A 27184-nucleotide genomic window follows, 5' to 3' on the forward strand; every position below is an offset into this window, starting at 1 on the left:
GGGCCAAGATGGCTAAGGCTGAACACTGAGGGATCATGGGTATTCACAATATCGCTGACACAGCAGTCTAAGGAACCCAAAGTAAATAGTAATACAATCTGTTATATAACTATTCCTGGCAGAATGCTACTTCCACGTTATTCTGCATAAATTGTGGCCTTGAGGCCAGAAGCCTTCAGCCTTGATGAGCAGCTTTGATCCTGTTTGAGGTGTTGAAAATCTCAACCCACTGTTAGTGGACCAAAGGATAACTATATGATTCCATATAATCCTGTTACCTTGAGTCAGAATGACTGGAGAAGCACTCCATGGAGTACATATGGAACCAAAGCTATTAAGTTGAAAATGGTGCATCCAGATGGACCTGACTAAAGAACGTGCAGCCACAGAGTCTCCCCACTAGAGGTGGAGGCAAAGGAGGCTCATTCCACTCCTAGAGGACCTCAGGGACCCTTACAAGCTCAGACCTAAATGCCTGCTTCACAGATGGCCATGCTCTCTTTAAACACTCTTTTCATTTCCAATAATATCCATAACTTCATGTTAGTGCTTTCCATGGGCCACCTCTCAGGCCATTCGGCTATTATGACTGTAGCTTTACCCTAAGCCATATGCCTCAGTGACAAATGGTATGCCTGTCTAAAAGTCAGCCACTCTCAGACATTCTGACAGTGAGATCACCACAAAGGACGACACGTCCAAGTGTGCTCGGCATGCAGAAGCCCAAGCAGAGAGGCTGGCTAGACAGAAAACCTTAAAAGAAGGCCACAAGATTATATATGTACTTATTGACTCTTGGCCTTAGCAAATGGTATTGCAATCTGGTCTAAAAGAATGAAAATAAAGACAAATTTTACAATAAATAGAAAAGACCTTTGGTCTAAAGCTGTCTGGATTTTTATAGCAAAGTCTGATATCAGAATAACTGTGAGGACTGTAGATGCACACATCAGCAATGATACATAGGAAGTCAGATATAATAATACTGTTGATCAACTGTCTAAGAACAATGCAACCAGATATAGGATTAAACAGGAACAAATACCAAGAACTAGATTCAAAAGGGAAAATGATGCATGGAGGCAAATATCACCTGACATTAAGCTAGAAATGTTCATTTATGAGTAGCCATTGCTACTATATCGGAAAATGGAACTGTCGGGAACACATGGCCTAAAAACATTATTTGGATAAATGCAATATTCAAGCATCCTGGCATGTTATTAAGAATGCTATTAAAGGTTCTGAGGAATCCTCAGAAAAGTCAAGGAGATACAGCAACATTGGCAAGGCTACACATTATAAGACAGATATATTTAACCATATTATCCAAATAGACCTTATGGGACCACTGGCTAAATGTAGGACTAAATGCACATGTACAATGATGGACAGGTAGATGCCCTTTCAGGATTAGGCAGGCAGTGATTAGAAACAAGAAGATGCAGCACCATCTCCCTTCTTTTGAAGATCATCATCATTTGTAGTGACCTCCTCCTTGTTGTACCTGTCCTTGGGCATTACTCATTCTGCCACCTGAACTCCAACAATACCTACATTAATACCTGAAGACATGAGGTACTGACTAACTTTACTATTTGCCTCACTGACACCTTCATTGGAGAAGTAATGCTGGTATTTTCACCCTCAAATTAATGTTCTACTGTTTTCTTCATTTCATTCCAATTTTTTTCTGTGTGTGTGTTCATATTTTTCTTCAATGGATTTGTTCATTTCCTCCTTAAAGACTTCTTACATAGTCATAAAGTCTATTGTCTGTGCTTCAGCTGTATTGCATATCTCAGGGCCTATATAGTAGGGCTGCTGGGCTCTAGTGGAGACTTTGTACTTGCTGTTATTGACTGTGGTTTGTTTATTTTGTTTATTTGTTTGTTTTTAATGCTGGTGTCTAAGCATCTGGGTGTGGGGTGATTGTAATTCTAGGTACTGATGTCTGTTCTTGTCTTTGTTGGGTGGGTATTTTGTTCCTTAATTCCTGTTGCCCTTTCTGGTTCTCAGGACAATGTGGTGGCTATGGATTGTCTGCTAGAGAATGTTTCTGAGATCCTGAAATCTGTGGTCCCTTGGGGGTGGGGGCAGGGTTTCAATTAGAATGTGTTTTTTTAGTACTAGAAAGAGGGCTTACCATTGGAGATAGGGTTGGGGGCAGGAGCAGAGGAGGTCCCCAGGAGAGAGGAAAGCAGTTGTGCCACTAGGATCTGCTAGTCTCCTGGAATTGGGGGTCAAGAGAGAGGAGCACCCACAACTGATAGTCTACAGAACAGTGGATGAGACTGGAGGATTGGATTTGCAGCAAAGGAGAGAGAGTAAAGATCAGAATATCACATACCTGCTTCCCTGGCCTGTTTGCTTTCCTGGCCTGTGTGGCCCATGGTTTCCATTGAAGGCCTGAGGAAGCTGGGTGCCGAGACAAAAGGATGGCATGGTGAGAAAGCCTGCAAAGGGAAATCTGTGTGGTCTTCTGGAGATGGGGACAGAGAGGAAGGGGAGGGTGTAGCAGGTGGTCTATACAAAGCTGGGGATCAGAAAAGGGGATCTGATTTGTAGAAGAGGATGGAGAATGAAGGTCTGAAGATCACCCTGGTCAGCATGGCTAGTAGGTTCCCTAGGCACTAATCTTAACACTTGTGAAGAGAATGTTTGTTGGGTAACATAAGTACATCAAAGTTTAAAACAGTTATCAACAGACATAAAGGAATTATGTATTAAGGGTGAGGAAACATGAGAATGGCAATATATACATTGAGAATGGCTCTATATCTATATCTATATGTCTCTCTCTCATATATATATATATATATATGAGAGAGAGAGAATGGTAACATTGAATAGCAATGTAGGTGTTATGTAAATTATGTAAATTTTCTACAAATAAGGCTATTAGAGAATATTAAGTACAGAAACATTCAAATTGTATAGAAACAATAAACTCTCCCTTTATGCTCAGCCTCATTTTCTCATTACTTATTATGTTAATGAAGGTCTGAACATTTTCTATTGCCTTCCAAGGTTAAGTGAAACTATTTCCTAGTCTGAGATTTTACAGTGAGTTATTTGTAAGTGTTTCCTGCCCTCCAGTGGTGTCTGCCGTCAGGTCTTCACTGCAGCTTCCAGCCTCATGAAGGGAGGACACCTCTTTTACATGACCAATGGGACTATCTTTACATGAACACTGTGAGATGAGGGTGCACTCTATGGCAACATCTGCTGTTTCTAACACCATGGACTCCCGATCTGTCTGTACTCCTGAATCACATCTCTCCACAATGGCCTCCCGATCTGTCTGAACCCCTGAGTCACATGCCCCCACAATGGACTCCCGATCTGTCTGAACCCCTGAGTCACATGCCCCCACAATGGACTCCCAATCTGTCTGTACCCCTGAATCACATCTCTCCACAGTGGGCTCCCAATCTGTCTGTACCCCTGAGTCACATCTCCCAGACTGAAGCATACAGGTACCATTGGGTCTGTTTTGTGATGTGTGCTCTGACTTGCACTGGGACTCTGGAAATGCATCTGTATTATTTTTCTCTGAGGACTGGTAAAAATTATCATTCTGTGTATGAATTTTGGCATTGTCTTTCACAGTTACGTCACCTAAATGATCTTCCATCTTTTCTGGATGATAATTATTAGTTGTTTGTACAAATTTCTTATTTGAATATTCAGTATGCTGCTGAATCTGATCCTCGTCCTCAGATACCTAAAAGAAATTAAAGAAATCTATGATGAAATTTTGTTTTGGTTTGGTTTTTTTGGTTTTGTTTTGTTTTTTCAAGACAGGGTTTCTCCATGCAGCATTGGCTGTCCTAGACTCACTTTGTAGACCAGGCTGGCCTCAAACTCACAGCCATCCACCTGCCTCTGCCTCCCTGAGTGCTGGGATTACAGGTATGTGCCACATGGCTGGTTCTATGGTGAATTGAAAAATGGTCATTTAAAAACAGTCCTTAAATTCACAGTCTAGGAAATTTTGGAAAACTGAAGAGGGCTTGGTAGGTTACAAGTCAAAGCCATTATAGCATCAAAGATTAGTCAAAGACTATCCCACAGCTCCTAGAAAGCTATGAGTTTTAAAATAGCAATCATAACAATAGTCACAGCAATTAAAGTGCAGAAAAGAAATGCTATCCCATCACTAGTCACAGGCTTCATTATCCCACAACATCTTCAGCTACTTGACAGGAGCAGAGAAGGAACGTGTGGCCAGGGAGCTGCTAACAAAAGTAACCTTGCTCACTCATTTGCTTCTGAGGTGAAGTACATTACTAACTGTTACTACAGTTAGTAATGAAACACACAATACCTTAAAGAGAAAATGTAGGTGTCATCTTACTGGAAGTAAGTGGTTACAATAAATTCTGCATCTGTTATATAAAGAGACAAACTTTGCTCACTTCCCTTAATGAAACTCCAAATAGGTATTGTAATTAAAATATATTGTTTGCTGGGATTGCAGCTCAGTATTAGAATGTTTGACAAGAATGTATAAACCTAGTATTTCAATCACTCCCATGTTGGAAAAAAAAAAAAAACAACACAACACATGTTGATTATCAAGTTGGATAGTAGAGAGACAGTTTAATGACAAAAAAAAAAAAAAAACCTAAAATAAGCCCTAGACCTTAGCTGACTGACCTTGGGCAGCAAAGCAGCCCAAGAAACTCACTGAAGTTAGTTGAGCACAAACTGGAGACAGCAAATTCTGTGCAGCTCATCTATTCAGCATGAGTGACATCTACACTCAGAGGGAAGAACACAGCTGCTGCTTTCTCACTTACATTACATAGACAAAAATGAAGTTCATCAAATAATCATACACCTGAGAAAGCTGAGAAGAGGCTTATGAATAAGAAGCATGAAGCATGAAGGATAGGCATGCAGCATGGAGCACTATGCAAACATAGAGATGGGGCCCCATTTAGACTGGAAAGCCATTGAAGAACTCGCCGCAAAAAAATACAGATACAAATGGCATGCTGAGACTTGAGACCCAAGACATGGAATATATGAACGAATGAGCCAAAGACCTCAGTGTGAAATGGCAGAAAACAGGCAGCGCCCTGAGAAATACAAGTGTAGGGAAGGGCTGAATGAAAAGGACTCCATTTGTTCAGGAATTAAGGCCAACAACTGTCAATTGGAATGTCATAAAACCAAAGCAGAGAAGAAACTGGCAAAGTAGTATGTGTAGATCCAGATGAGGAAAGGAGAATATTAAACGCAGTCAGGTGTCAGTTTTCACAGCTAAATAAGCTAAAGCTATAAAGCAGCACAAATGTCACTTCTCAGATGTATATCATCATTGCAGCTTTTGAGCACAGGCTAACAGAAGAGGGTCCTAAACAAAACCCTGCTCATTACAGCATCATGTGGGGATGCATCAAATAAGATAATTTCTACCAAGATCAGGTCCTCATAAACTGGGGGCTGAAAAGGTTGCATGTTGGTTAGTTAGTTAATGTGACACAAACAGAGTCACCTGGGATGAGAGAACATTAATTCAGGGGCTGCCTCCATCAGAATGCCTGTAACAGTTTCATATAGTTGTGTGTGTGTGTGTGTTGTTTGTTTATTTTGTGTTTTTTTTTATTAATGATAAATGAGGCTGGCCGTGTGGGAGAAGCAGCACACCGTAGGTGGGCCCACCTCTGGGCAAAGGTTCCAGATAGTCTAAAAAGTAAGCCACCTGTTTTGAGGTGCTGCTGGGTTGAGCTTCTCAGAGGACAACTCTGTCAGGCTCCTGTCTGCTGGCTTAGCAAACTATTCATAGTGTCAGGGGTTGGCACTCTCTGATAGGATGGGTCTTTGCCAAGCATCGGTTGCTCAGTCTCTGCTCCATCTACTCTGTCTTTACCTCTGCACATGTCATAGGTAGGGTAAATTTGGGTTGAAGTTTTTGTGGGTGGGTTGGTGTTCCCCGCCCTTTACTAGGAGACTAGTCTAGTTAGAGGCTGTCCTCAGTCTCTATGGCCTCTGTTTCTCGCAGTCTCTGCTTGAGTCCCCCTCATGTCCTCCCAGGAGTCTACCCTGACTTAGGTCTCCAGCTTGTCTCAGAGATGTCCCCACCCTCATTTTCTCTTTTCTCTACAGGCCTTTTGTCCCCTCACCCTTGATCTCCTCAGGTCTGTTCTCTGCCCTTTTAATACTCTGTTTCCTCTCCTACTTTGTTCTTTCTCCTCACCCACTACCTCTGTCTAGTCTATCTCCCCTTCCAAGTGAGATTTATGCATCCTCCCTTGGATCCTCCTTGTTACTTATTTTCTTTGAGTCTGTACCTCGTCATGTGCTTATCCTATACTATATGGCTAAAATCTGCTTATAAGTGAGTACATTCCATGTGCATCGTTCTGGGTCTAGGTTACCTCACTCAAGGTGATCTTTTCTAGCTCCATCTATATGTCTGCAAATTGAATGATTTCTTTGTTTTTAATAGCTGAGTAGTATTCCATTGTGTAAATGTGCCATAGTTTCTGTATCCATTCTTCAGTTGAGGGACATCTACGTTGTTTCCAGATTCTGGCTACTACAAATAAAGCTGCTATGCACATGGCTGAGCAAGTGCCCTTGTTGTATGGCAGAGCATTTCTGAGAGACTCTACCCAGCCTCAGAACCCCAGAACAGGTACTGAGAGTCACAACCAAACATTGGTCAATGCATATAGACGGAATCTTGGGGTATAGTGGGAGGAAACAGAGAAGGACCCAGAAGTGACAGGAGCTCCACAAAAAAAAAAAAAAAAAAAAAAAAACAGAGGCAACTAATCTCAGAGGGTTTGCTGAGACTGAAGCATCAACTATGTATTGTGCATGAACTGGACTTAGGTCCCCTACAAAGATTTAACAGATGGGCAGGTTGGGCTGTAAGTGGGTACTCTAGTAAGGGAAGTGAGGGCTGCATTGGACACAGACTCACTTGCTAGCTTTTAGATAACTTTCTCCTGGTGGAACTGCCTTGACAGGCAACAGGGGAAGAGGACACCTTCAGTCCTGAAGCAATTTGATGAGCTAGAGTGGATGGGAAGGGAGCTCCTGTTTTTTGAGAAAAGGGGGAGGAGGAAAGGGAGGGAGAAAAATGGGACTGGGAAGTGAATAAAATAAATAAATGAGAAAAAATGATAATAAAGACAGAAGATGGTGGTGAAGAAGAGGAGGAGAAGAAGCAGAAGGCCATGCAGAGCAAACCTATAAGCTGTGCTCCTCCCATGGTTGTTCTTTCTGCTTCTGCTTGGCTTCCCTCAGTGCTCAACTATGACCAGGACATTTAAGGCAAATAACTCCTGTCATTTGTTACTTTTGTACATGCTTTTGTAATGGTGCTATTCAACGTGATAGAATGGACACTAGGATAGTCTGGAAACACAGAAACACAGAAGTCACGGGCATCCTTAACAAGCAGTCTGGATGACAAACAAGGGGCCAGAGACAGAAGAAATAAGAAGACAGAGTGAAGGGAGGAATATTTCATTTAGACATGGCTTATCAGAAGTGTGACATTTCCCACCTAAAATATAACATTTAGATTTCAGTCTTCGACAACATTGGGTAGTTCATCTCACCTTATGAGCTCCGAGGCTGCGCTTTTAATGTTTATTTGGTTATTCTATGTTTCAAATTATAGTAAATTATTAAAAACATTTAAAATAAATATATAATCTGTATTATATTTAGATTATACATTTTACATAATACATTATATGCATATATATACATGTGTATGTATATTTATATATTGATAAGAAACTTTTGTAAAAATATATTCAATATCTTTGTAAATGTAAATCATTAATGCTTGGTAAAATAGTTATTTTACTTTTTTGTTTCCATTTTCTGACATTTTTACATTTTAAAATTCCTTATTTTTTTAACTTGGAAAGTCACTTTTTTGTGATTCTATTTCTATTGGCTCAACTCTTTTCAATGTGAAAAGAGACAAAAAAATGGTTTGAAATTAATACAGCATACTTTAATAAGCTAAGAAGAATTGACTTACCAAGTCAGAACTGGAGCTGAAAGTACTCTCTGTCAGCCGTGGAGAGTAACTGGCAGACTGGCTGCTCTGCGAAGACTCCAGATCTGAAAAAAAGGTTCCGAGAAGGAGGCTGGTACCACTCTTACTCCAGCAAAGTAAAAGGCATCTACATTCCACTAACAACCAGCACTTTAAAATGTGCTCAGCTTACTTAGTGTTTTAATGTTTAACACCTAGTTTTTCTAGCAAGATAAATGGTATTTTACCTTTAAACGTTTATGTCTGCAATAAAATCAGAACAGAGAAAATATGGATTGACTTTTCAATAATGAGATTTTTTAATATTTCGTTATTAAAATAATGAACCTGTTAAGAACAAATATGTTAAGTTGTGACCCAGGAAGGAGGTATGAACCAAGTTTATCAGGCCTGAGGCATCAGACATCTGCTTGTCTAGTGAGCAAACATCACAGTGCATCAGAACTATGCCCTGTGTCTCCTTGCATTATCTGCTTAGTAAGTTATTTTTTAATTCCAAGCAAAGCTAGAATGGAACTCATTACGTAGACCAGACTGAACCAAAGTCACAGAGATTCAACTCTTTCTGCCTTCTGAGTGCTGGAAATAGAGGTGTGTGCCACTATACCTGGCTCCATTTTCATGATAATTTAGAAGTAAATTCACAAAAATTGTAAATGTTCACCAAGATTTCTAAGTATCTTAGCAGACCAGATAACCACAAGAGCTGTTCTAAGACCAAAGCCCTAAGACATACCTAGTAGTTATAAACCTTCTGAAGACAAAACATCGCTCAAATATGAAGCATTGGCATATAACATGCTTATAAATAATTAGTATACAAGATTTATAAAAGATGCAGATGGCAAAACGGATGTCACCAAATGTAGAGCATAAAAGACACATTCTTTCATGAACCCAAGCATCTTAAAATCAGCACTGGTCGTGCTTATGTTCAACTGTTCTCCAGCTGTCAAGAGGCCAAAGCACAGTGAGAGTTGTACGTAATTGTAGACCACAGTGAGACCTTGTCTCCAAACCCAAAACAAAAGGTAGCATGGACAAAACATGAAACACTGCTGACCAATTAACCTAATTAGTAATCAGAGAAGTAAGCTATTAAAACTACCATGAATTATTAGTTTTATTAGGTTCACATAGTATAGGTGAATATGTGATTCTTACCTACTGCCTATAGAAGGCTAAAATCGACAGTTGGGGTCTGGGAAATAATTTTGTGTTACCATTAAAAGGTAATAAATGTGTAGCATGTGAAAGGGTAGTTGTATTCCTAGAAATACAGTCAAGAAGAACTTTTATATGTGTGTTTCATAAATATCAATGACGTTCAGAATAGCCAATGACAAAACATTGACAATACAAGTATCCATTCACAGAAGATGCATGAATCAATTAGAGCATGTAAATGCACCAAATACTGGACAAAAACAAACAAACAAACAAACAAATGTGGAAGCCACAAATAACAAAGTCGATGAACCTCAAAACATAATACTTGGTAAAAAAGGAAAACTGTGAAGAGAAAAAAAATAAGGACAATAGTGGCCTCTAGGGACCATGGTAGGAAATGCAATATTGTCTAAAGTGCTGTTTGTCTACAGTACAGTTGAGTACGAAACTGTGAAGTTGTAAATTTACATTATATATATGTTTATAAATGTTTGTATATTTTTATGAGTGCTTTATAAAAGAAAACAAGCAAGTTTAAGAAATCAACTGTATTGTAGTCTATTCTAAAATATCTATGAAATATATACTTGCTGGTGAAATCTTTAAAAGCTTTAAAATATGATTTCTACTTCTTTCTTTTCTAAAATAATAAAGTTATGCTCACAGATTGTCTCAGTAGACATTGATTCCCCTTGTAAAGAACACATTCCTCTTCCTTCCATTGGGATCTAGAGAAAACAATCAAAATTTTAACAACCCAAGGTACTCATAATAGTGCTCATTTATATCTATACCAGTAGCCTATTTTACACCACTTTTGCTTTATATTACTTTCATTCAATAAAGGCAATTTCACAAAGAAAAAACTATCCACCTAAATTTAAATACCAATTGACTTCGAAACATCAAGAGCAGAGTAGACATTTGCTAAGAAATGCATTACTAACAAAAGGAAAGGCATCACACCGTCATGGTGCACACACTTTTAAAAATGCAAGAGGCTAAAGTACTTAGGAAATTGCTATACTTTTTCAGGTTTTTTTTTATGTTGGACATTACTTACTACTTCTTCTTTTAAAAATATAGTCAAATAGAATTATAAGTCATGTGTAGAACACACGATTGGTTTGTAATTTCACTACTTTCTGTATAATTAATGATTTTCACTTTCTCATTTTTTTTAAAAAACCAGAGTGTTTCCTACTTTCTAAGAAGTTAAAGAGTTTAAACAAATGCGTTTAATTTGTTGTTCTGTTCTGGATTTTTATAAAATTTCATGAGAGAATATGACTACAGATGTCCCTGCTGAGTATCTGGGGTGCCCTTAAAAGCTGACCATCTCTGTGTACTGAAAGAAGCACTTTCTGTGTCTTTTGGTGGGACACAGTAGAGGAGATATTGTCTAGCTATCTTCCTTTCTTTTCGATGTAAAGCCAGTTTATATTTCTAAGCCCACTTTCTGGTTCCAATTTCTGTCTGAGTTACTTTTTTATTGCTATAATAAAACATCATGTCAGTGGGAACTTATAAAAAGGAACTGTTTAATTTGAAGGAATATGGTTTCAGGGGGTTAGAGTTCAGGATGGCTGAGCACAGACATGGCAACGTGAACAGCTGAGGTTTACATCTTGATTCAAAAGATGGTGGCAGAAAGAAAGATGGTGGCAGAAAGAAAGATGGTGGCAGAAAGAAAGGCTGGCATTGATATAAGTCCTTTTGAAACCTCAAAGCTCACTTCCAGTGACACACTCTCTCCAACAAGGCCATACTTCCTAACCCTTCCCAAAGAGTTCCAACAATTGGGGCCCGAATATTCAAATGTATGAACCTTTAGAGGCCATTCTCATTCAAACCACCACAGAAGCCACTCAAAAGAGAGGGCTCCATTGCAAAGGCAAGGACATTGTTACGTATGGTTTATATGGTATGTATTATACACACATACACAACAAATTTTAGTTTTAATCTTTGCATCTATGATCTAGAAATGTATAGAGCTTTTTGGTTTTTGCTTTGATATCTTTTAAAGTAAGAAAAGACAGCTCCTTCACAATTAATATGCTAATTCCAAAGCACCTCTCTTTCCTTACATTTTATTTAGGAGTGTGACTTCATTTATTTTCTACCTTAATCAGGTGTGCTGTCATGGAGGAGGAAACAGAAAAATAGGGAGGGGTTCTATTGGGGAGGCAGAAGGGAGCTCAATACAGAAGGAGACAAATAACATCACAGTTGTTTGCGTAGAGCCTCCAGAAATCAAAGCCTGCTCAGCCTGCTTTTTTAGAGAACCCAGGACCACCAGCACAGCGGTGCTCCCAACTACTGGCTGGAACTTCCCCTCAATCACTAACTAAGAAACGCCCTACAGTTGGATCTTATGGAGACATTTTCTCAATTGTGTTTCCCTCCTTTCAGATGACTCTATCCTGTACCAAACTGATATCAAACTGGCCGGCACACTTATTAAGGAAAAATTGTATGGTTAAGAATATCACATTAGGTAAGACAGTAGGTCAATTCCTGGCTCAGTTATACTCACCAAGACAGTACTGAAACAAAATGTATTTTTTCTTCAATAAAAATCTTACAGAGCAAGAGAAACTGTTTAAATGTGTCTAGATTAATTTGTCTTAAATAAATAGCATTACACTTTCTAGCTCTAAGCCATAACATTTCTAGTATAAGGGGATATGAGTCTACATAATAATAAACTTACAAATAAAAGCTAATCTTAAATCAAGGTAAACAAAATGCTAAAATATGAAATCACAAACTGACTTAATTGAGAAGACAATGTGGCAATGAGCTTACCTCATTACGGTCAAAATCACATGACTGCTTACGATGTAATTCTTTCAAAGGAATATCACCCCTAGGGATTATTTTAAAAAAGCATTAAAGCATATTTCCACTGATGGTTATTATTCTAAATTATTGTTTCAGAACTGGATTTCAAATCAAAATTATATAAGAAGCTTCTTTAAAGTATGGATTGACAAGTACTATGCCAGACTGCCCATTTATTCTAATGTGTGAATTAAACATCTAGATTGTCTATGCCTTTGCGTAACTGTGTGTGTGTGTGTGTGTGTGTGTGTGTGTGTGTGCGCGCGCGCTCGCGCGCACGTGCACAGGCAATTGCCAGAGTTCAACATCAGGCATTGTTCCTCAGGAGCCATCAGCCTTGTTTTTGGAGACACGGTGTCATGGGGACCTAGGGTTTGATCAGTCGGGAGGGCTAGCTGGCAGCAGGACCAGGGACCCTCCTGTTCTGGCCCAGAGCTGGGATTACAGGTGTGCACCATGCACCTAGCACCTTTACACAGTGCTGGGATCAAACACAAGTACTAGTGTCTGTGTCTAAACCACAGGAATCAAATCACAGCCTGAAACATCCATATGGTGACACAACTGCTCCAGCTCATTTAGGGCCACACTCAAGACTGAGAATCAGGTTCTTGTTTCTTTTCCTTTTTTTTTGAAACTCAGTGCCATGCATGCTGAGTCACTTTGTTAAAGATGAATTTAAAACTCAAGGCTTAACAAAATTTCTTTCTCATAAACTTCCAGATAACCGAAGAACTTCATTTCTCAGTTTTAGAATTACGAACTTAAGTTTTAATTAATAAATGCCAACTTCATAAAATGACATGCATAAATACTTTTTATCAATAAATACTCTAAAGATTTCCATAAGAAATTACTCCCAAATAAAAATTTGAAGAAATAAACTTCAAATCATAAAGGTCTGGTTAAATTACAATTAAGAAAAATAGGGCTATTTAGTAACTATTAGCTAAAATAACATTTTCTTTCATTATCTACAACTGTAATTTTTTAGAAAGACCAGCAAGGCAGCCTCAAAACTTAAAGGAATAAATTATGTCTTAAGAAATAACAGAACCAATAAAGAATCCAAGATACAAAAGACTGTTTTCAGTAGCAGCAGTGAGAAGCTAGCTCTGGTGATACATACTTGTCTTCATGTAACAAAACCCCTGATAGTGATCAGAGTGTAGGGAAGGGCAGCTCAGCACGTGTGCACTGTCACGCGGGGCGTCTGTGGGATGGACGCCAGCATGCAGACGGTGTGCAATACCGACTGCCACCTATGGGATCGTCTTGCTTATGCCACCTCACTGATGTCTCCTCCCTGATTCTAGTGGCGTTCCTGTGGGGACTGCAAGGTTTGTGCCAATAATCATTCTACACAAATGATACTTCTATTTCTGTTAATTGGTAAACTGATATGTAGAAGATATATGGTGGGTATTCAACATTAAAGGGTAGAATAAGGCAGCATTTACGGGCTAGAAAATGTGAACACTATATGTTTAAGGAGTTGCTAGGACCCATTGTAAAAAACTAAAAATAATAATGATAAGGCTTCTTTGAGACCAGTTGCTCACTCTCCAACAAAAATTTACCATCTCAAGTTCTATTTGTTATTTTGAACACATGTATTATACTAAAGCTTAGTTTAAATTTCTTATATTTAAGAAAAAACTTACATAGAGTACACTGGGTATTTCCTGTCATTTCTCTGCAGTGCTTTCAACTGGTCATCACTTCCAATTTTTCCTTCAAAAATAAAAGCATACACTGAACTAAATTTATCATTTTTAGCATAAAATAAAAATTTTCATTTTTTAATTCAAAGCATATTAAAGATACATAGAGGGAAATTGGTGGTTCATGATACAATACAACAAGACAAACTAATTTTGGCTTTAAGTACCCTAAAGCACATTATATAAATAAATGTACTGTCATCTATTGGTATCTGACAGAAACTGGTTCCAAAACTCTACTTAATATCACACAGACAGCAAAATCCATTGACACACCAGGGCCTCCATAAAATGGCTCAATCTATCATGTAGTGCAGACAGCCTCATAGTCCTTACAGCACTTTCAGTGACTTAGAATAGCTGGTACAGTATGAATGCTTTTTGTAAAGACTTTGTGTGTGTGTGTGTGTGTGTGTGTGTGTGTGTTCACATATGCTGCATATGGGTGGAGGTAGAGGGCAACATTCAGGAACTGGTTTGCTCCTTCTACCCTGGGTTCCAGGCTTCAACTCAGGACAGCAACAAGCCATTTGGCTAACTCCAAAAATCTTATTAAATAGCATATATTCTCTACTGGTTAGGAAATAATAGTAAGAAAAAAGTCTGTACATGTTCAGCAAATATATATTTTATAATTTTAGTCCATGAGTCTGAAGATATGGCACATTTGGATATGGAGAGGAGCCAATTATATGTATATGTGTATAAACAGATGAAACACGGTAATATATATTTATATAGAGAAAAACTGAATAAGCAACACCGACCTTTTCTTCCACAGCTGGCTGTGTAACAATCTTTCTCAAAAGACCTAAATTCATTTATTTCATCATTGTACTCCTGGTAGGGCTTGTTTGGCTGCCATGTCTCTATGTAACTTGTATTGAAAGGAAGATTCTGAAAAGTTGCATGTGGCACTGTCTCTTTAATAAACCCACCAGAAGAAAAGCTTTCATCGGCAGAAACGGCATGGGTATAACTCAAGCTATCACAGCCACAGCTGTTAAAGGCTGCTCTTCTTCCTGGCTGATCTGTGCTCAATAAATTGATCATATTGTGACTAACAAAAGAGTTGTGATTGTCTGGCAGATGACTCTGAGTTGGGTGGATCACATCATCAAGAAAACTGGATAATTCTTTTCCATTATTTTCCCAAATCTGTTGCACTGATGTTTTTTCTATAGCAAAGTCTGGCTGTCTTCTTTCATACAGACTTCCATGATCTTCATCCGTAACTACAGGATTTTTAATAAGAAAATCACCAGTTTCTGGACTTTGGAATAAATAAAAACATATTTAGGTGTAACTCTTGATCATTTCATTTACAAATACTAACTTAAATTTAAAACTTTGGAGAACATATTGAATAATGACTAGTATTTTACCAAATTGCATTTTAATTTTAATATTTAAGCAAATAATGTTGATTTGGATGGAAATGTAGCTAATATTCTAATAATAGGCATGAAAATAACTTATACAAGGTTCTAATTCCAACTTGAAATTTAGTAAATAGCTTTATTTATTGTTACATTAGCAAACAGAACACGGCGCCCAATGGTCTTTCTTCTACAAATGACTTAGTGTAGCACTGTAGTCCACTACCAGTTAGCCAGAGAAGGAGGCTCTGAAGACTGCGGGAGAAAAGCTCCACATAAAAAACAGTTTTAAAGAGTTATAACAACATTACCAAACATATATTTTAATTTATAAATTGAAGTAATTCTCAATGAAGACAAATTAAGATGTAAATATTTATTTAAAAGAGAAGGTAACCAAGATGAAAACTAATTAGGTGAACTGAATAGTCTATATGTTCTTTTCCTGAGCAAAAATAGAAGCTATGGTTTAAGTCTAACTTGTGCATAAGAATCAAAGCTACAGGAAATATTAACCAAAAAAACCCTTTTATTTTATTGCCAGTGACTATAAACTCACTTGAAATTGGTCAATTTCTGTATAAAGAATTTTTTGGAAGAAACACAAGACTGGAAACAAGAAATTTTTAATTTTCATTTTGTTTTAATTATATATATTTATGTACATGTATTGGGGCAGTACATGCAGCTGAGTGCAGGTGTCTGCAGAACCAAACAGTGTCATATCCCTTGGAACTGGAGGTAAAGATGGTTTTTAGCTGCCCAATGTGGGTGTTAGGAACCAAACAAACTGTAAAAGCAGTGTGTGCTCTTAAATGTTGAGCCATTTCTTCAGCCCTAAAATTTTTACTTCTAATTTTATTTTCAACTTATTTATTAAATATTTAAATAGAAACATGATGTTTTAGGGACTAAGTACTGTGTTGGAGATAGAGAAAGAATATTTTTATATTAAAATATGTCATATTAATGTTAATATTCATGGTTTTGTCCATGTTCATAAATCCCTGTGATCTAATTAGTGTTTTATACTAAAAGACATAATCCAATGTAATAACATATCCTTAAAACCAGAATTTTTTTCTATCATTATAAATATGAGAAACACCATAAAACATGTCATAAGCTATAAAGCACACTATATATACAAATCACATTTTACAACTGATTGTCAGCATTATAACAGAGGACTCAGTAAGAAAGCTATAATACAGTAAGGAAAAGGGGGGTTAAAAAAATCACAGAAGTGTTACCCTATAGTCAAAGGCTAATGGAATAAAGATTCTTTCACTGTAAAAAAAAAAAAAAAAAAAAAAAAAACAGTCAGGCAGCATCACCTAATCTGAGAAATATTTTCAAAAAAACATTTTTGAGAAGTTGAATGCTGACAAGCAAAAGACTAAAACTTTACCACTATTTCTTACCTTCCACAAAAATCAGCTCACAATGGAGCAAAGATTATGGAACTAGAATACTCCATAATATTGGCAATGGTTTTCTGAATATTGTCTCAAAAGTATAGGAAATGCAGTAAATATTGGCAAGTGGTTTGTAGAAACTAAACAATCAAGAGAGTGGAAAGACAACTTATATTTTCCAATTATTTATCAGAACCCCTCATCAAATGCCAAATAATCAAAATTTAAAATTAGAAAATCTGGGTTGGAGAGATGGCTCAGCAGTTAAGCCACTGTTGGCTCTCCCAGAGACCCTGTGCTTGATTCCCACACTTACATGGTGGTCACAACTATTTATAACTCTAGTCCCAGGGTAGCCAATGTCCTCTTCTGGCCTCTTTAGGTACCAGGCACACATGCAGGCACAACATACATGCAGGCACAACACCCTATATACTGGATGAAATACTTTTAAAAAAATCTTTCTAAATGGGCAAATGATTTAAATGGATATTTCTTTAAAACAGATATAACTAAAACATATGAGAACAAATATCAGCATGATTAGTCTTCAGGGAAATGCAAAGTGAAGCTGCAATGAGATTCCATTTCATGCCAGTTACAATGGCTACTTCTTAACACAGAAAATATAAACAATAAAAATAAACAAATGCAAATCAAGAGATGAACATAAATTTTTACACATGTTATGTGGACACATAAATTAAACATAAGATCGTCATTATAAAGAACAGCAATGAAAGACGCCCCAAAAGCTAAAATGTACCAAATGATGCAGCTCACTCTCTCCTATGAAACTGGCACACCAGTGATGCATATTATAGCACTGTTCACAATAGCTAAGACATGGGATTAGTGTGTATGTCCATCAACAGATGAATGATTTAAAATGTAGGATAGATTCACAGAGTAGTACTTAGCCCAAGAAAAAATGAAATCCTGTTGGTTATACAAAAATGATAAAACTAGAGAACATTACATAAATGACAGACACAGAAGAAGAACAGGGACAATATTCTTTCTCATGCAGATACTATAAAATCATACTTTAGAGCAGAATAGTGATTATTAAACTCTGGGAAAGGTGTGGGCTGCAATGAGCGAAAGTGCAGAGGAATTTGACCTGTCCAGACAGTATTCACCTATAGAACTGGCACACTGAAGTCTTTTTGTATGCATGGTATGATAGTGTTTAAAGGGCAACATTAAACTAACTAAAGAATTTGTTTCATTATAATATAGAATATTATTTATGTCCTCAGATAAAGATATTTGTGTCCGTTTAAAACCAAACAAGGGACTTAAAGTTCAGCACTCTGTTCCGCAATCTTACCTGTTTATTCTTTCATATGATGCGCCAAACTCTGCTGTTTTCTGAGATGAACTGAAGACATTTTGATGTTTATTTAATTTGGAAGATAAGGAATCAGAGAATTCCCCATTATTGAACTGAAAAAAGAGAAGAAAATGACAAAACAGTATGTACATATTAAATTTAAATTGTTTACCAAGAATGGCACTTAGGTGAGCAATTTCTATATTAAAATGTTTTGCTTGGCCTGACCAAGCCGCAGAGGAAGACTATGAAAGACAGTTCTGATAAGACCTGATAGGCTAGGGTCAAATGGAAAGGGGAGGAGGTCTTCCACTATCAGTGGACTGGGAATGGGCATGGGAGGAGATGAGGGATGGAGGAAGGTCGGGATTGGGAGGGTACAACATTGGGGCTACGGCTGGGATACAAAGTGAATTGTAATAAATAAAAAATTATATTGAAAAAAAATGTTTTGCTTGGTCTAAAAGAAAGTAATTTTAATCCTTATTGAAAGCCAAATAAATACTCTTCTAAGATATAATTGATGTCAATATTTAAATAATTCATAAATTACTAAAATAACATGATACATTGTTGAAGTTAACATTTTTGAAGTTAAAATTTTATAAAACAAAAGTACTCAATGCAGCAGAATCTGGAATGACTAAAAGTTATATTTCCAATAGGAAATTAACGTATTCCACAGAACTGGTGTGCATCACTCACTTCCTTTGCCAAGTAAATGTGGTCTCCTCCTTTAATTTCTCAATATCAGTATCATTCAGTAAATATGGGCATGTATGTAAAAACTGTTATGCAAACCAGATGAAGCTGGTCGGGAAGATGAAGGGGGTTAGCTGAAGTAGGAGAGAGAGATTTTGTATGCTCAAACCATATTATTACACATATGAAGTGTCATAATAAAGCCCATTATTTTGTACAATTAATACAGGATAATAAAATAATAATACATCACAGAAAAAGGAAACCATGCTAACACGGAAGAACACATAAATGTAACTTCTTATACTGGCTCAAATTAAACAAAAATTAAGACCTGGAGCATGTTTCAGTTATACTCTCTGAGGCAGAGAAAGGACAAGTCTGTAGGCCATAAAATACAGAGACACTAAGAAGCAAGGATAGCTGGTATTTAGCTCTCAACTAAAAATCTGAAAAGCAGGCCAGTGACAAACACAAAGTCATCTTCAAGCAAGAAATGAGCACACAAAAAAAGGGGTTTGGGAAGTCACTCAAATTCTTCTCTAATTTCCCCAAACAAGATGTAAGCTTTTCTGAATGCTTCACAGAATAGAACCAGGCTTTCGTTGCAGTCTTCTATCTGCAGGTAATTACTAACTAATGTGAAGTTGTAATATATAGGCAAGATGAATGCTTAAGTAGATATCACATAATACTTTATTTTCTACCCTACAAAATAATCAATAGAATACAGACTCTAAACATATGTAGAAATAAGTTTTCTACATGCGAACTGGCTGGATGCTCTCATCCCTCCCTCCTTATCCCTGTGTCAGCCAACAATACCTAGAAACTCCTGACCTGGGATCTCCAGTGGCCACACCTGGCTGGGACCCAGATAGTTAATTTCGACTCTTCTGGTACCCCTTTACAGTCGCTCCAGTCCCATTATTAGCTTTGAAGCAAAATACTTTTCGGTACTCCTCCTCCCACCCTACCTCCATTTCGTAGGGTTTCCTACAAAGCTTGTGTGGTACCCAGCTTCCCCTGCTGTGGACCCTCTCAGCCCTCCCGTCTAGCCCATACCCGTTCCTTTGTGTCAGCCCCCAATACCAAGGAACTCTTTCTACCTTGAACCCCAGTGGCCACATCTGGCAGTGATTCAGAGAGGTGATTCACACCATTTGTCCTACCTTCCTTTCTGATCTGTCCCCAGTTGTGTCACTACCTGCTTGCAAGTGCCCCTCTTCCCACTTGACCTTTATTCACTAGAGACTACAACTTTCGGGTTAGACCCGGAGTCACCCTAGCTCTTCCATTCTTGTTTCTCTAGATTACTGCCTCACTGCAACCTACTTTCAGGATCCCCTTTTACCACCACATCTCCAATTCTTGAGTACCCCACTTCTGACAAACTCTCCTCAGTTCTTCCCAAAGCCCCATTCAGCCTTTTCTCTTAGCCCAACTCTATTCCTTCATGCCACCCACTAAACTGCATAAGCACTCTCTACCAGGAAGTTAGTATCTAAAATGTACAAAGAACTCAAAAAACTGGACATGAAGAAAACAACCCAATTTTTTTTTGTTTTTTCCTGAACTTTATTTTTTTTCATCAATTACACTTTATTCATTCTGCATCCCTCCATAAGTCCTTCCCTCCTCCCCTCCCAATCCCACCCTCCCTCCTCCCTCTGCTTGCATGCCACTCCCCAAGTCCACTGATAGGGGAGGTTCTCCTCTCCTTTCTGATCTTAGTCTATCAGTTCACATCAAAAGTGGCTGCATTGTCCTCTACTATGGCCTGGTAAGGCTGCTCCCCCCCCAGGGGGAGGTGATCAAAGAGCAGGCCAATCAGATTATGTCAGAGGCAAAGAGGATGGACATCAGAAGAAGAAGAAAACAGGAAACAACCTAAAAACAACCCAATTTAAAGGAGAGTATAGAACTAAACAGAGTGTTCAAAAGATGAAACACCAATCACTGAGAAATACTTAAAGAAATATTCAACATCATTAGTCATCAAGGAAATGTAAATCAAAACAAATTTCACTAGTCAGAATGGCCCAGATTAGTAAAACAAATTACATCTCCTGCTGGTGAGGATGCAGGGAAAGACGGGAGTGCAAAGTTACACAGCCCTGTGGAAGTGGGTGTGGTGGCTCCTCAGGAAGTTGGGAATAGATCTATCTCAAGATCCAGCTTTACCACTCTTGGGCATATACCCAAAGGACTTTATAGCCTACCACAGAGATACTTGATCATTCATATCTATTGCTGCGCTATTGATAACAGCCATAAATTAGAAACAATCTAGATGACCATGAACTGAAAAATGGATAAAGAAAGTGTGGTTTATTTACATAACAGAACATTATTCAGCTAGTAAGAAGAATGAAATCATAAAATTTGTAAGTTAATGGTCAGAACTAGAAAAATATCCCATGTGAGGTAACCCAGACCTCCCCCAAAATACAGCATACATATGCTTTTATATGTGCATTCCAACTTCTAAGACTTTGATAGGCATGCTACAATCCGTATACCACAGAAGTTGAGTATAAAGTAAGGGACTGTAAGGAGAGTAGGATCTCCTAAGGAAAAGGAATTAGAATGTATAGTTAAAGAGAGACAGGTGAAACCTGACTGGAAGATTTAAATGGGGAGGATGAATCAAGAGTTGGGTAAGAGAGGGAATACTGGGAGGTACAACTGTGATGGTTTGACTGAGAATGGCCTCCACAGGCTCATGTATTTGAATGCTTAGTCATCAGGGAGTTGAACTATCTGGGAAGGATTAAGAGGTGTAGCCCTGTTTGTGTGTGTTTGGCCTTGTAAGAGGAGGTGTCACTTGGGGTAAGCTTTGAAGTTTCAAAAGTCTATGCCAGGCCTAGTATCTCTCTTTCTGCTTACAGCCTATGGATCAAAATGTAAATCTCTCAGTTTCAGAACCATGATGATGATCATGAACTAACCTAAAGCTATAAGCAAGCCTACAATTAAATGCTTTCTTTTGTAAGTGTTGTCTTGAACATAATATCTCTTCACAGCAACAGAACAGTAAAAAGACAACACCTAACACTAAGAGCCATTCGGGAGTTCATATGGAAACCTACTACTCTACAAGCTTCTTAAAATGTATACATATATGTAAGAAATCTAAATGGAGTCATCAAAAAATAGGAAAAAAAAATACCCCAGCTTTCACTACCAAGTGAAACTTCCAGTACCAGAAATGGGTTACATCTAATTGAGTTGTTGGCCAAAGAGGCACAATGGAAATTCACAAATAACTTAGGATATCTCCATGAACATTGTTTTTACACTACAAAGTGATAGCAAGGTCCTATTGCTGAAAACAACACATACATATCGCATTGAAAATGGGTAATTTGAGCTGGTACCTAACTAGAGCCTTCCCTCTACTGACTAGTGTTAATGGTGCTGGAAGGTACTCTGCATGCTACAGGGGAGAAAGGTGTCATCCCAGCCATCAACCCTATGATCAAAAAATGGCAACCAGCCTGCCTGATATCCTGGTGCAACTGTGACATGAAAGTTGGGGAAGAAATCAACCACTATCTGATTAGATTCAAGGCCCACTCCATGAAATGGAACCCACACCTGTTACTGTTAGGATGGCCAAGATCCTGAGACTAGCTAGGCCATGTGACAAGGGGAAAATCAAATACTATTACTCTGCTAAAGAAACATAGAAAGAAAATGACTCCTAACAATATTGTGCTATACCCATAGATGAGTGCCTTATGCAGCCATATCAGAGACTTCCTTAAGGCAGAAGATAGGAGCTAATATAGAAACTGAAAAATGGAAATGTGAAGAGAGTGTAAGACTTTGGGGCACTCATTTCTAGTGGGAGATCTTCGTCAACCCGCTCCTGGAATTGCTGGGGAGACATGCAGAAGAGGAGGAAGAAATTAGGAGACATAGGGACACACAACACCAAGCAAACAGTGCATTCTGGGCACAAAAGAACTAATGTACATATGAACTTACAATGAATGTGGCAGCATTCATAGGACTTGCATAAGGCTTGCACAGGTCCAAGCCAGATAGGGTCTCAGTGCTGGGAGAGGAAGTGAACCTGAACTCCCATTACCAACCAAGAATCTATCTCCAATTAACAACTGCTTACAAAGACAAAATTCATTTTCTCCAATGGAATTTCAAATGGTACATAAACTATGCTTAAGGACAGGCCCGAAGCCCAAAAGTAAATGGCCAAAACAAAACAAACTCAATGTGCTTTTGCAGATTTTTGTTTGTTTGCTTCATAGTGCTTTGTTTGGGCATTTATTTTATCTTGCTGGGTTTTTTTTTACCTTATATATTATTGTTGTTATGTTCTTTGTTTGTGTGTGTATCTGTGTTTCTTGTACATTTTCATTGTTTTATTTTATAATTTCTGGGGGTTTGTTTGGTTGGTTTTTGCTTGTTTGTTTTCTAAACAGAGAAAGAGAGAAGTTGAATGTGTGTGGAAGTGGGGAGACCATAATTAAATATATTGTATTGATTTTCAAGAACAAAAAAGAAAACTCAAAAAAATATAAACTAGATATTACCTAAGGGCCCTTCATTACAACATTAAAAAGTATTAGGCCCTAAAATTAGCAAGGGTCCCATTTATCACTGCAATAGAATAATTAATTTTCTCTGCTCGAAGAAGCAGTAAAATATGTTTTAATATATAATAAGATTGAATTAAATAATTACATCATTAATTCTAGAACATATAACTATAAAAGAGATTTATGGTTGTGTAAGTTATATGTTCATTATAAATTGATTTATAAATAATATATATAGGTAAATATAGAATAAACCTTGTATGTCAAGAAGTAAATTCTAGAAGTAAATAGTTTTGCTAATAAGATGTGTGTATAAGCATTTCCTCATCATCTTTACTCACTAGTAAAATAGCTCTTAATATTAAGACTATAAACATATTTCCTAGAAAATCTTTCTCTTCTATGTGATATGACAGATATATTTCAGAATTTTAAATTTTAGACCTTTGTATTAACTCTAGAATATACTGGGTGAACATTTAAAAAGTAAATCTCTTTATCTAGCTACCTACCTACTACTAACTGAAATGCACATAAACATTTGTCTTCTTTAAAATCATGAAAGAACCAAGCTTTTCAACTGGCACTTAAGAGTTTGTATAATGCTGTTCACATGTTTCTCATATCATATATACTGTCATCACGCAGCCCAACTCATCATTTAAATAATAATCATCAAATACTATAAATACACTACACGACTTCCATATTAATTCCAGTAATTTTAATAGAATTACTTTTAGGATTTTAAAAGAATATTCCAATTATTATGATTCATAATCTTCTGAAATACAGAGAATTTCAGAAATATCCTTCAGTTATTACCATATTTGGTTAGCAATTTGAAACCTATCTTTTGTCAAATTTATGAAAAGGAGATGCTATCATGAAAATATGATATCAAAGAAGTGACGCTTCCAATGTACCTGCTTGCTGTGGTTTTCTTTATATGCTGATTTCCAAGGATTTGGAACTATCCTAGGGGTGCAATTTTGGCTTGGACTATGTCTGTTAGAGGGTAATTCTGCTTGAAACGATGGTGGAATATAACTGTAGTCTTCTGTTTTGTTGAACATTCTGTATGAGTTCATATTTTGTGATGGCTATAGAAAAATAAAAGGTAAAATTACAAAAGTACAGAAACTGGAAGTCAAAATAATAGAACTAAAATTAGTAGGGAAAGGCTGTGGTTACAAAAGAGGAAGTCCTAAGGAAAGGCAAAACATTAGTAATTCATAAGAGTCAATGAGATCTTACTTAAGAATTCCTTCCCTCTGGTCTCCATAATGCCTTCCTCTCTCAAGCTCCTTTTCTAAATGTCACCTAGTCACATAAAATCTTAGAAATCTGAGGACAGGGTGTCTATGGTATTTTATTGCTACCATCAGCTTCCACTGCCTTTCTTATCTAACTTAAACCTGACAATTAAATAAATAAAAATAATTAATATTCTTTGGACATTAATTAGAATTTCAAGCTTTAATCAACCTGAGCATTTTCTAATTTATTATGGTTTTATTTGTAAAAAATAATCGCAGTACTTTGAAAAATTATCATAAATTTGATAAATGAGCTCCCAACATTTGATATAAAGAAAATCTTCTCATTATATTTGAAAAGAAAACTGACCAGTGATCATGTGAACCTAATAAGACTACCTCAGTGTGATCTGTGAAGATGGTCCATCAGTAAACTGCTTTCTGTGCAAAAATAAGTGCCAAGTCTGATTTTCCCACACCTACATCAAAGAGCCAGGAGTGTCAGTGCACACTTTTAATCCAGAAGAAACCAGATAGATAGATAGATAGATAGATAGATAGATAGATAGATAGATAGATAGATAGATGATATATAGATACTTGAAAATAATCTCTATGTGAATTGTTCTTTGTAACTCTTAAATAACCAAGGAAAATCAAGTGTTAAACACACAGGCCACATTATGATCACTCCCAGGTGGCTTCATAATCAGACTTATTTACTCTTAAGAATAAATTTCCTATATTGGAAAACTGTAAAAGGAATCATTTAGGAACTGTAAAAAAGTTGGAAGATAACTAATTATTGTTTTAAAAACTTATAGTTTTCTTTAAAACTCACTTGAACTGGGCCAGTTTCTTTCTTGCTACATAATCTTTGATAGGGTACACTAAAGAAAACAAAAAAATTAAGGTTAAAAATATAAACATCCATAAAATATATCTTATGTATATAGAAATTTCATAATGTCTACAAAGCATTCAACATGGAAAGCACCAGAGTCATAAAACTACTAAGTTTTAGAAAAAAAAATATATTAAACTAGGATAGGCATTTGCTAATATAGAAAGCCAAAGACATGCACAAACTCTAACCCCAATGATGTGCATCCTAACAGTTTTATGATATCATAGAACAAACAAGAACTGGAGGCTGAGGGTAATGTCCTTCTCAATAGCCCAGCAAATAAGAAATTTGATAATATTTTTTTGTCAGCTAATCACTGTCCTAGTTAACACTTACTTATTTTCCATATCATCAATGCATAGGTTAGAAGGTACACAATGAGGTGACATTGGAAGTTCTAAATCATGCTTTCTCAGTGGCATTTTCAAATCTCTATTCATATTCACATGAGTTGGTCTTTTCATGCTTTCTATAATAAAAAATTAAATAATTTTAAAATAGAAGCTTTAAAATCATTGTTTTCTATGCCTTTCAATTAATTGTACATATAAAATGTTCTTCTAAAACATGTTCTATACATACAATTACAGAAACAGACTGTTAACAACTATTAATGAAATTAATTTTTTTCTCCTGTTTCTTAGCCCTCAATAAAGGGGCTCTACCAATTCAACCTAATTTCTTCTTTCCCAATTACTGTATCAGATACTGTGTTATATATTCTCATAGCTCTATATATTTTCTCTGTTTTAGCACTTTGCACACTTGATTAACTTTATCTCCCTCAACACAGTGTAAACTTTAGAGTAGTGATTCTCAAAATATGGGTCACAACCCTTTTGGGGGTCAAACAACCCCTTCATAGGGGTCACTTAAGACCATCAGAAAACACAAATATTTACATTATGATTAATACAAGTAAAAGAATTAAGTTTCAAAGTAGAAGTTAAAATAATATTATGGTTGGGGGTCACTACAATATGAAGAACTGTACTAAACTGCAGCCTTAGGAAGATTGAGAACCACTGCTTTAAAGGAAGGAAACTTCTTTTTATGCAAGTGAGATCACTGTGTTACTTGCTCAGAATCCAGCCCACTACAAAGTTCTAGTGGGAATTTTCTTTCTGTACAAACATCTCCTTTTGAACAAACACCTGGATCAGAGATAGCCATCTGAGCACAGATAAATGAGCCATTGACTTCTAACCCTCTGACTCAGCACAACTGTCCAACTGGTGCCGTCCAGCTGTACCAGAGGGCAACTTCTGGTGGAGCTCAAAAAGTTGGCATGAGAGAAACAATCCATACTCTTTGGGAACTGAGCAAAAGAATACTCGCTGTGAAGACCAGCTTTTAACTGTTCTCAATGAAGGCAACCTGAGAGATGAGGTTCCCCACTTAGCAGAGAAAGGATCTTAGTGGGGTGCAAGTTCTTGATCAAGATATTTCTGCAGATGGTGCACTACTGCGCTAACTCTGAAACTTCTGCCATCAGCAGCCACCAAGCTATGACTAATAAAATCTTGCGTTCTAGTTCATCCTCTGTGTGCAATATTTATCACTGTACTCAATAACCATGTTGAATGGATAAGTGAAACCACACAAAGAAAGTCATACAATGCATGATGAATTCTAGGTATGGCATCTGAGAAAGCAGAGGAAGCAGAAGGGCGCTATCAGCTTTCCTTCTTCTCAAATGATAAGAGAGAATAACACATTCATTATATCTCTCAAGGTAACCTTTGGTGATTGTTTGCCCAGAAATAATAATATCATAACTACAATAAATAACTCCATGATAAATTAATGATAGCAAACAAATCAATCGTATACAACACACAC

At 37.1% G+C, this 27184-nt stretch overlaps 1 protein-coding gene across 1 annotated transcript in view; it reads right to left on the reverse strand.

The window, feature by feature from the left end:
* Window positions 1-3028: 3028 nt before the first annotated feature.
* The window catches only part of Redic1 (regulator of DNA class I crossover intermediates 1), a 34448-nt gene continuing 10292 nt past the window's right edge, over window positions 3029-27184 (reverse strand). Inside the window, exons 4-14 of the mRNA XM_021657285.2 lie at window positions 25679-25811; window positions 25277-25325; window positions 24103-24279; window positions 17907-18022; window positions 14544-15049; window positions 13717-13786; window positions 12017-12077; window positions 9870-9933; window positions 8018-8100; window positions 3422-3727; window positions 3029-3247 (exon numbers count right to left, since the gene is read on the reverse strand). Of these exons, the coding sequence (XP_021512960.1) occupies window positions 3062-3247; window positions 3422-3727; window positions 8018-8100; window positions 9870-9933; window positions 12017-12077; window positions 13717-13786; window positions 14544-15049; window positions 17907-18022; window positions 24103-24279; window positions 25277-25325; window positions 25679-25811 (1751 nt within the window). The 3' untranslated portion in view covers window positions 3029-3061. The remainder of the gene's footprint in view (window positions 3248-3421; window positions 3728-8017; window positions 8101-9869; window positions 9934-12016; window positions 12078-13716; window positions 13787-14543; window positions 15050-17906; window positions 18023-24102; window positions 24280-25276; window positions 25326-25678; window positions 25812-27184) is intronic.

Source organism: Meriones unguiculatus, chromosome 8 (genome assembly GCF_030254825.1).
Source record: "Meriones unguiculatus strain TT.TT164.6M chromosome 8, Bangor_MerUng_6.1, whole genome shotgun sequence".
Taxonomy (NCBI): Eukaryota; Metazoa; Chordata; class Mammalia; order Rodentia; family Muridae; genus Meriones; species Meriones unguiculatus.